Source organism: Capsicum annuum, chromosome 10 (assembly GCF_002878395.1).
Source record: "Capsicum annuum cultivar UCD-10X-F1 chromosome 10, UCD10Xv1.1, whole genome shotgun sequence".
NCBI lineage: Eukaryota > Viridiplantae > Streptophyta > Magnoliopsida > Solanales > Solanaceae > Capsicum > Capsicum annuum.
The window spans coordinates 178,475,734-178,487,009 of NC_061120.1; the positions used below are offsets into that span (position 1 = coordinate 178,475,734).

The 11,276-nt window shown below is 34.3% G+C and overlaps 2 protein-coding genes across 2 annotated transcripts; one reads left to right on the plus strand and one right to left on the minus strand.

Moving 5' to 3' along the window:
- The first annotated feature begins 391 nt into the window (after positions 1-391).
- Positions 392-5,439, plus strand: LOC107843375 (protein SODIUM POTASSIUM ROOT DEFECTIVE 2). Its single transcript, XM_016687640.2, has 5 exons — positions 392-826; positions 1,311-1,746; positions 2,494-2,569; positions 4,620-4,869; positions 4,978-5,439. The coding sequence occupies exons 1-5, from the start codon at positions 687-689 to the stop codon at positions 5,042-5,044; spliced, it is 969 nt and encodes a 322-aa protein (XP_016543126.1). The 5' UTR covers positions 392-686; the 3' UTR covers positions 5,045-5,439.
- A 1,826-nt stretch (positions 5,440-7,265) lies between these two features.
- On the minus strand, positions 7,266-9,086 carry LOC107843376 (protein SLOW GREEN 1, chloroplastic). The gene is made up of 2 exons (XM_016687641.2): positions 7,823-9,086; positions 7,266-7,285 (listed from the first exon to the last, which is right to left on the minus strand). The coding sequence occupies exon 1, from the start codon at positions 8,875-8,877 to the stop codon at positions 7,828-7,830; it is 1,050 nt and encodes a 349-aa protein (XP_016543127.1). The 5' UTR covers positions 8,878-9,086; the 3' UTR covers positions 7,266-7,285; positions 7,823-7,827.
- Between the last annotated feature and the right edge of the window lie 2,190 nt (positions 9,087-11,276).

Below are 11,276 nucleotides of genomic sequence, written 5' to 3' on the forward strand. Positions count from 1 at the left end.
CACTATCCATGCGGAGTAAGTGTTCCTTATTTTAAACACTCCAAAGTTTCCTTCTCTCACTAGTGTGGTAGAAATAGTGAACTTTCCAATATAAGAGTACACTTTCCAATTTGGTGACTCTCTTTCCCTCCACTATTTTCCCTTCATTTTTCATTCACACACACGCATAGAACCCAATATTAACTAAATATGAAGTTTAAGAAATAAAACGAGATTTTTCAATTATGCGTTTTTAAGCTAAAGATATATATATATATATATATATATATATATATATATATATATATATATATAGTCCTTTAAATCTTGTGATTTTAAAATGACTTTTGAATCTTGTAATGTTGAATATATATATATATATATATATATATATATATATATATAATTCTTTAAATCTTGTCATTTTAAAATTGATACATAAAATATTAAAATTAAAAAACTTACCAAAATAGAAGGAAGACAGACACTTAAATTGATAGTGAGAGAAATTTCAATTCCCTCTCCCATGTAAACAACTCAACTCTCTTTCTTAGCCCCCTCTCTCAAAAACACTTCCAATCATAAATTCACTCTCTCTACTTCCACACAAAAGTTTTTGATGCAGATTCTCTAAACCACTACCACTTCAAAGTCCTATTATTTTCCTTCATTTCTACTCTTCACTTATCTCTTCATAAAAAATAAAAATGAAAGATATGTTCTGTGCATCCCAAGCTGCAACAGCAATATGTCTTAGCATGGAAGAATTGGGCTCTTCATCTTCTTCTTCCTCTTCTGTTATCCAACTTGGTGGCGGCAGCATCTCCGCCAGCCGCGCAATTGATCGGTACGCAGTATGCATTTCTTAAAACTAGTGAATCAATTTTCATTTTCACCAAATTTTAATTGTACTTACTGCATTAGTAAGAACAGAGTCGAGGACAGAGTTTCAGCTTTATGAGTTCTGAATTTTTAAACGATGATTTCTAGTGCTAATAACTTGTATATTTCTGTATTTAATGAGTTTTGGTTTCACCATATCAAATTGTACTTACGTCCATTAGTAAGACCAGAGACATAGGTCTAAATTTCAACTTTATGAGTTCTGTATTTCAAACAAAGTTTTCAAGTGCTGATAACTGGATACACGTATATATTGAATGAGTGTTTTTTAACACAAATATATTGCTTGAGCAAAAACTACTGGCAGAATTTTTGGGCTTCTACCTCCACCCCTGTGTATGAACAGAGATGTATTTGTAAACTTACAATTAGTTGGCTTAGTAGCTAATACAACCTAAGTATTCACTCATGAATATTTTCTGTTTCAGATATAATCCAATAATCAGAGATTCGCGAAGAACAGGTCCTAAATCCATCTCTGCACCTTGTTCTGCTCACTCACCAATATCTCCGAAACCACAGAGCAAGAGTAGAAAATCAACTTCAAAAGATTCCAAGAAATCAAAGGGCGTCCCAAGAAAACCACTGATAGTTAAGGATGATGAGAAAAGGAAGAGCAGTGCTACTGAAGCAAATGAGAATAATAATTTTAAGACAAGTAGTTGGAGTTGCAAAAAGCCTAGTGAATTTATAACTCCACCTGGTTCATCTAGGTACCTTTTGAGTGAGAAGAATTTGTTGGATGCTTTATCAGATTTTGATCCTGTTATGAAGTTGGTTGATTCTAGTTCTACGGTGGAAGCTGCGAAAACTAAGCCAGATGAATCTTGTCCACCAAAGCCACCTCCATCTTCTGCTAATCAGGTTTGTTAACTCTTCCTGTCATTTTTTTTAGTAACCACGATATTCAGGCCAGTTCGAGTACATGTTACATGTATCGGGTAATCTGTTCGAAAAGTTCGGACACATGAGAAGAAATCGCCTATTGTTTTTGTCTTTGCTGGGATTTGAACCGAAGACCAATTCTCGAGCCACTTTGTTAACCACTGGGACATAGCCCACTTGAGATTTATATGGCTATTAGAGGAAGTCATTAAGGCAAATATGAAGTTTATAGTTAAAGAGTTTCCAAAATATAAAATTATTTCATTTTTTTTTTTAGATCTAACCGATGTTGCCTAGACTCTCCGAAAATGTTTTCGTTCTTGTGTCAAGTCCTCCAAAATACACTATTTTTGAAGGATTATGACATACACTTGATTGCATTTTTAAAGAGTCCGAGACTAAAAACGAAAGAGTGTCATATTTGGGTTGACGAGTGAGAGTGATTGACAAGGATTTGTCCTGATATTTATGAAGTTGAAAAACCTTTCAACTCTAATTTTTAATAAAGTAGTATTTTAATTTCTTTTTTCAGAAAGATAGAGAAAACATTCTTCTTGTTCAATGGTCAAATAATATAGTGAAAAAAGGGACTACTTTACAGCTTAAACATGATAGTTGTGAGGAAACTTTTTGTTTGTTAGAATCATAAAGTAGGAGAATTAGTTGTAGAAAGTGGTCCATATAATAGGGCCAAATATATGACAGAGTAATGAATATTTGTTGCAGGTGGTTGTTCTTAGAGTTTCACTTCACTGCAGAGGATGTGAAAAGAAGATGAGGAAACACATCTCCAGAATGCAAGGTGTGTGTGGTTATCCTTTGTAGTTTAATTTCTTGGGGGACCATTGACATGCCCCTTTCACATTTTGTCAATGCTTTCTTGTATCAATCGTAAACTTGTTTTCGTGTGTCCTATAGGCTACGAGACTGATCCATGAAATTAGTCATTGATGCTTATGTAGGTTGGCTGCATTATATCCCTTGGAGTGTGGCCCTTTGTGTACCTTGCATGAAACGTGAATGCTTCATGCACCAAACTACCCTTTTCAAGTTATATGCATAAAATGTGTACTAAAATATTTCATGTCATCAACTCACTTAAAAGGTAGTTATAGCTAAAAAATATATAGTAAACATATATTAATATGATAAAGAGTAAATATATAAATACCCCTTGATGTTGGCCGAGATTTTCAAAGATACACTTAAATTTTGAATTCGACCTATTATCCCATGATTCTTTTTTAATCTTTTGCAAATACACCTTTTTTGTTGAATTTCAGTCACACTAAAGAGAATAAATGTGTGCGCCAATCAGGTGCTGCCACGTGTAAATACGTTTAATTTCATTTTTTTTTTTATAGTTTTTAGTAAAATTTTCCTTTTAATTTTATTTATCAATTAATCAATTTTTAATTGCTTCTTCTCCAATTCTCCATTAATCAATTTTCATTTCTTTTTCCTTAATTCTCCATTAATCAATCTTCATTTTTTCTTCCCCAATTCTCCATTAACAACCGTTACTCTCTTTTTCTCTTTTTTACCCCCAATTCTCCATTGAAGCTAGGAAATTAAAAAAATAAATTAAAAAAATCTCCTTAATGAATCAAACTAGTGGGATAAAAAAATCATGTATTGACTTTAATAGCTTCTTAATTTGTTTAAAAGTTGTGAAATCAAGTTTCCTTTTTGTGATTAATTTTTTTTTCATCTTCAACACCATTTACTTGAATCATACAACTCCATTAATGAAGTTTTAATGGAGGAATTGAAAAAAATAATGATGTTGAAATCTCATTAATCATTAGTACTGAGTAATTTCTTCTTCCTTCTTCTTCTTCTCCATCAATCTTTATTAATGGTGTCTTTGTTTTTTCTCTTCCCACTTAATTATATTTCACAAATTCAAATCGACACTACACACTCGGAAGGAGAAGAAATAGGAAAGAAAATCGAGTGACATCATTAATAGAGATAAATGGAGAAGAAGAAGAAGATGGAAAATGAAAGATGGCAAATGAAGAAGATGAAATGAAGGAAGAAGATGGAAAATGAAGATAGAAAAATACTAAAATACAAAATTTAAAAAGTGGGTCCTTTTTATTATACGTGGCACATTTTAATTGGTTGGTTCAATATTTTTCTTTCATTCACGCGCTTCAGGTGCTTGTCTACACGCAGGGTCAAAATTTTGGTCAAAATGATGTATTTACAATGGGTTAGATAAGATTCGTGGGATAATAAGTCGAATTCAAAGTTTAAGTATCTTTTTGAAAATCTCGACCAACATTAGGAGGTATTTATATATTTACTCTATGATAAAAATAATAATTATCCGCTATAACATGTTAAATTTCATTGATGGTGTGCCAGAGGCTTAGTTAACCTGTAGTGTTTATATATGACCATGTTGAAGTCAAATTCACTCCAAAATTGATGAGAAATAAGTGTAGGTTAACTTACTACAGCAAAATTAGTATAAATCTCTTATCGGGTTAGCAATTGATGCTTATCATATCAAATTACTTGCATATATGTGACCTTTCCCAATTGAAGCAAATTCGTAATAATTAAAGAAGATGACATATTTTATGTGGTTAATTATTTACTTAATGAACTCTTGGAAACATACGTAGAAACTTTTTCAAAATTTGAGTTGGATGAGTATATGAACACTTCATATCATGTATTTAGGTATTCATATTGAACCATGTCATAATTTGAGTATCTAAATAAATTTTACTAACAAATTTAAGGAGCTATAGATATATTCAACCTATTTTTGTACCGTCGACGCATATATATACTTAAACCCAGTGTGTTACTTGCAAACTTTTGATTGGCATGAGCAGGTGTGAAATCTTTCAACATAGATTTTGCTGCTAAGAAGGTAACAGTAACTGGGGATGTGACACCATTAGGGGTTCTTGCAAGCATTTCCAAGGTGAAGAATGCACAATTATGGACACCTACACTGGCATCTTCTGTCCCTACAGCCAAAGTTGATTTGAGTAATTCTGAGTTGAAGAATAATGACAAGCAGCTGGGACCGTCTCATGAGAAGATAGAAAATGTTTCTCAAAGTTCAACAATTCAACTAATGTAAATTAATTTTTTGTGGTTTAGACTTCAGAGAAATGGAATTTTAGTCTGGGATTATTTTATCATCTTCCTGATGGATTTTACTTTCTGGTGCTTGTGAAATTTCAGTTTTCATGAAAAAGTTTTTCTGCCTATTCCATTTGGCATCAACAACAACAACAACATTCCATTGTAATCCCACAAGTGGAGTCCGAAGAAGGTAGGATATATGCAAATCTTACAACGTGGAGGTATAGAGGTTATTTCCGATAGTCCTTCTATCTTTGGTATTAGTGTTTGGAAAATAACGACTATTTTCCCCTAAAACTTTTAGCATGAAATCTACTTGGACACGGACCTTCTCACTTAACTGTGGTTTCTGTCATGCATGACACGAGCTAAACTCGGTGACTGTTTTTCACCCTTATGCGATATCTACCCCAAGACTAGCAATTTAATCATATGTCTCAAATTAAAGTGATTATATATCACATAACCAAAGTTTATATGCAAGACGAATTGTGAATAGTCTTGCATTTATTTTCCCTGAAACAAACACTGGATAAATTTTTATCGTAAATTTGTCATTGTTCCAAAATTATCTTCCTGCAAACAAGGCTGAAAAATGCATCTTCAGCTGTCAAGAAGGAAAAGAGGGATGAAGCTCCCTCTCTCTGTCTCAACTAATCCATACATACTGAATCAAATCTTCAAAGTATTCTCAGTGGGTTCAAGTTTGATGAATCCACAGGTCCTGCCACATTTACGCTTTACCGTTCGTATTGATGCCCGTATTTGTATCTGCATCGATCTTTAACATATGTGGACTCCATCTCAACTGGATCTAAGTAAGTTTGGATCTCATAACCAGGCAAAAAATCCACTTTTTAGGTATGTCAGTAATGTCAAGACTAAGCAATGTTAGTGTGGTAGTGTTACTTGGAAATACGTAGAAAGATTTAAAACCATAGTCTGTATATTGAAAATTTTACAATGGAAAGGATGCATATATCTCGCCTGCCATACAATTTTTGTGTGAAGGGTATTATGTGACACTTGAATCAAGAGAATCAGTTTTAGAGAGAGTGCTGAGATTTTGTTGTATGCACTACAATTTACATTAGGAATTTTCCTAATCAAACTGAAGCAAGAAGAAGCAGCTGCAGCAACCTAGCTTTATCAGGGTTACCTAAGTAGATTCAGTTTAATTAACCAGAAAACTTCATGTCATGAAGAGAAAAGAGCATCATTGGACTCGATCCTGATCTATATAAAGTTCATGATGTCACATTTACTGGCCTAAAACCAAGACTACAACTTGGACAAATACAAGACAACCTTAAGATCTCAGCCTACACTTTCTCTTGATGCCGAAATCTCAGCCTACACTTATATTACCATTGTCAAAAAAATATAAATCTCAGCCTACATTTATCAAGCACTATGCCACACAGAGTAGTGTCTTACTATTTAGTCAAGCTGACAAATAGAAGACTAGCACAATGCGAACAAGATCGTAGCCGGCACAAACATTTCATTTCATAGTTGAGTTATAACCAATCACCAACTACCAATTAAAGACATAAAGCAAAACCACAAGAACCAAAGAACAATAAATGTCTAGCGGGCTATTCACAGAAAATTACATGTAGAGGATGATCAACATAATATCTACTAATGAACTTTAACATATATTCCAAAGCTATGTTTTTCGGATCCTTAAACATTGTCCGTTCTGTGCCGGATCCTCCAAAAGCTGTTCATTTTTGGTGGATCCAACACATGTGCAGAGGCATTTTTGGAGGATCCGAGAAACATAGTTCGAAAGACCAGACAAGTAATTATATGGAAAATGAAATGTTCTATCCTGATGCACAAAGAGAAAATGGATGAAATCCTGATGCTCATATTATGTTCCCTAACCTTGTAATCTTGTAAATCTTCAACATAATCATAAATTACAGAAGGATCTGGTCAAGATCCCCCTACCTCCCCACAAATGCACCCTCAAAATAACAAAACTAAAAATGAAAACAGAACAACTACATAACAAGCACTCGTGCTTTTTTTCTCTTCAAAGACAAAACTCTTGAATTCATTTTGCAAAACAACATAGATTTAATTGGTCTATTCAAATTTAATCTCCATTTAGTTTGAACGATCACAATGTATTTAGGATAAGTTCAGAAAGAACGATGTTCAACATTTTTAAGAAACTGGTGTCACGTTCATCTCTAAAGTACTCAAATTTCCCTCTTAGTTGTTGGTTGCAAGTGCAGTATGGTATGAATAACAGAACTCAAATGAGCACCAAAGGTTAGGCTTGTTTAAATGAGCAAAGTATCCCTAACTACTCCCACATATCAGTAGCAGAAAACTTTTCCCATGTAATCATTGTGTCTTTAGCTTCAGATTTCACAGCTCGCAACATATAAGACTGCAGCATATTGTGCAGGAATGATTGCATTAGAGAAAAGATAATATCGCAAAGAGTATCATTCTTTTTTGCATTCTTGATTGAATTTGATCCATATAGCTCATCATATCATTCAAAATACCATCTAATCTGAAATTTAAATAGATATAACCTGCATTACACTAAATTACAGAAAAACTCATCTTGGTGTCTGAATTTGAACCTACTCCATGTAAAAGCCTCTACCATCTCAAACAAGAGAGAAAAAGTATATATCTAAGCATCTAAAAAGGGCAGCCCCGTTCAAAAAGCATCCCATATTAACGCAGGCCTAGGAAAGCGCCATCCTAAGGGGTGTGATGCAGACGGCCTACCCTAATGCAAGCATTAGTGGCTTCTTCCACGGCTCAAACCCATGATCTATAGGCCACACGGAAACAACTTTACCATTCCTCCAAGGCTCCCTTCCAATAAGAAATGAAACTCAATTTTCTAAGCATCTAATAAGCATAATATAATCAATCTAGAACCAGACAATGCACACAATTTCCACCATACCTCAATCAAGTCGACATCATAAACTCAAACCTAGCATTAGGATCCCCTTGAGGCACCAATTCACGATACTTCTTGAAATACTTCTCAGCCTCCTCCTTCCTCTTCAACGCTGTATATATCATGCCTTGACACAAATAAGGCCTAAAATCCCCTGGCTCCTCATCCACTAACTCCCCATAAACCTTCAATGCTTCATCATATTTACCTTCAATAACCCACATTTGTGCAAGCAAGAGCTTTAAATCCCTCAACTGACTCTCTTTACCCTCCTCCTTACACATATTAATCCCCTCCTCAACCATTTTCTCAATTCTCTTCATTTCCTTCGCGGGCTCCTCATCTTCCAATGCTGCCACAACTAGCCCGCGATAAGCCTCTACATAATAAGGATCCTTTAATATAACATCTTTAAAACCCAATTTAGCTAATTCAAGCTCCCCATTATGAACATACAAATGAGATTTCAAGAAACCCCATTCGCTCTCGTTTGGCTCTAGCTCTATCAGCTTGTTTATTACAATAAGAGCATCCGTTAATTCTCTATTCTTAACGTGATTCTCCAATAATTTTCTCAAGATTCCAACATCGTTGGGGTTAGAAACAACCTCCTCGTCGAGGGCCTTTTCAGTTTCCCCCTCTTCTGAAACTGCTTCCTTCACATTCGTGTCCACTGTAGGTGAAACAGGAGCACAAATAGCTAGTTTGGGGTTGAAATATAGCCCTGTAAAGAAAAGGGCAGTGGCAGTAATGGTAGAAATTAAAGATCTGAAGGGTTTAGAATTAAGCATTTTAGTGGAGGAGGTCACGGGTTTAAGCCGTGGAATGAATACAACTGAACCTTGTGGTCTGACCCTTTCTCGAATCCTGCACATAGCGAAAGCTTTAGTGCATCGGGTTGTCGTTTTCCTTTTAGAGGAAGAGAGTTTAAAGGATGATGGTAATGGGGTCTTGAAGGAAAAAGAATTGAGGGGTTGTTGAGTTGATACTAAAGGAATGAGTTTGTTATGACAATTGTTTGTTTTTGCAACAAGAGGAACAGGGTTTAAGGTTGTCATGGTGATGGTGAAATATGAGTGGTCTTAAACCCTGATGATAATAATGGAGGTAATTTCAAAGACTTGGCAAAATTGAGTAAGCATCATCAGAGTTCAACGAGGCATATTTTTGGGCTGAATGAGTTAAAACCCAAGAGCTTTGATGGATTTTGGGCTTTTGCTTCGAGCCTGTCTAGGAACTACATGTGTTTGGTACAAAATAATTAGAAAATGAATGTCAACTATGTCGTCCAACAAAAAAATAACTAATGTAGATCTATTTGATTTAATAGTAGAGGGTGATTGTAGTTGTAGTTCTTTACAACATAGTCAGTTAGCACAAAGAGATTGGTTACTCCACAATTTTGAAAGAGAAAAGAAAGGTCCCAAAAAGATCAAGAAATAAAGCATGTAATAGAAGACAATACGACATGCTATAATACTACTACGTAACTATTAGAGCCTTGGCATAAAAACAGTATTCTAATTTGACAGGCAAAATAATCATGAGAACCATCCGTAGACACTGAAATTTTGTGATTCTACAAAAAAAAAAATTTAATTTTGGTTAGAGTTCTTGACGCTAATTTACCCTAAATCTAGCTAGATGGCTACTCTACTTAAACCCTAAATTACGCCTATATAAAGGGGGCAAATATCTCTTTTAAAGAGGCATCTCCACTATCACGGGATATTCACAAAGAGATCAACGATCTTCAAAGTCCCAATAAATTCATGGGATATTTATAGATCAAAACTCTTTTTTCTTGATAATCAAATACATCAAAAATCCACATCAAATCCAAATATTCCTACAGTTGAGAAATACGCCATTAACGGATCTCTTCAAAGTCCCAATAAATTCATGTTTTTCTTGATAATCAAATACATCAAAAATCCACATCAAATCCAAATATTCCTACAGTTGAGAAATACGCCATTAACGGATCTCTTCAAAGTCCCAATAAATTCATGGAATACTATAGATCAAAACTCTTTCTTCTTGATAATCAAATACATCAAGAAGATCCACATCAAATCCAAATATTCCTACATTCGAGAAATACGCCATTAACGGCCCTCGAATTTCGGAGAAATCCATATCAAATCCTAGTTCGAGAAATACGCTACTGACAGCCCTCGAATTATGGAGAAAATCAAGAGAGAAGAATCAAGAGATGAACAGATTTGTACCCACATCATTTATCAATGAAATTATTGTTTCTTCATATTTTTATTTGTCATTGAAGTTTGTTGTTTCTTCATATTTTTATTTGTGGTTGAAGTCTATTTTTCATGAATTAAATTATGTTAGAAACAAATTCTGGCACGCCTAGTGGGACCAAATCTGCCCTTCATCTCTTCTCACATAAATCAAATATGCAAATTTGTAGTCGCAGAATCATAAAGATGGAAGCGGTACTTCAATAAAATTGTTGTTTCTTCATATTTTTATTTGTGGTTGGAGTTTATTTTCCATGAATTAAATTATGTTGAAAACAAATTGGCACGTTCAGTGGGACCAAATCTGCATCAAATATGCAAATCTATAGCCGCAGGATCGTAAAGATGGAAGCGGTACTTCAAGACTCGTATTTGAATTTCATCAAGTCTACTCTCCGACACGCCTTGAAGCAGGGACATTTGTAGATTTTGAAATTTTGTGGACTCTACAAAAAGAGTTCAATTTTGATTAGAGTTCTTGGGGGTTACTTTACCCTAAATCTAGCTTGATGGCTACTCTACCTAAATCCTAAAATTTTGCCTATTTAATGGGTAACACATTCTCTTAAACAGGCAGACATCTTGAATATTCCATAAACTGATCTTGAATATTCCATAAACTGATGGGTATTCATAAAAAGATCCGAATCTCTAATATCCCACAAAATCATGGGATATTCATAAAGAGATCATCCTATGTTCGAGAAATACGCCACTAACGACCCTCGAATTACGGAGAAAATCGAGAGAAGAATCAAATGAGGAATTGATTTATAACCACCCGTTTATCAATAAAATTATTATTTCTTTATATTTTTATTTGTGATTGAAGTTTATTTTTTATGAATTAAATTATGTTGGAAACACCACCAATTGATAACACTCACTTCTACATCCAACTCTCCATTTCCCACCTTATTTTTGACAAATCTCAAAGACTTGTGTTCATCTTATGCTCAAGAGGAATACGAAAATTTCTTGTAATACATTGATTTAGTACTCTTTGATCTGGGTGACTAATTTGTATATTGCAAATCCGGCTAGGTGGGAAAAGAAATTACGTGGCTTTAACACTTTGAAACAAAGAAATTTTATTGGTTCTTGATGTGGAATTATGAGTGACAACTTGGATATCGTCGAAATTGAGTATCAGTCTTCAGTGCTCCGAAGTACTGCAAGCCTATAATTGAGAAACA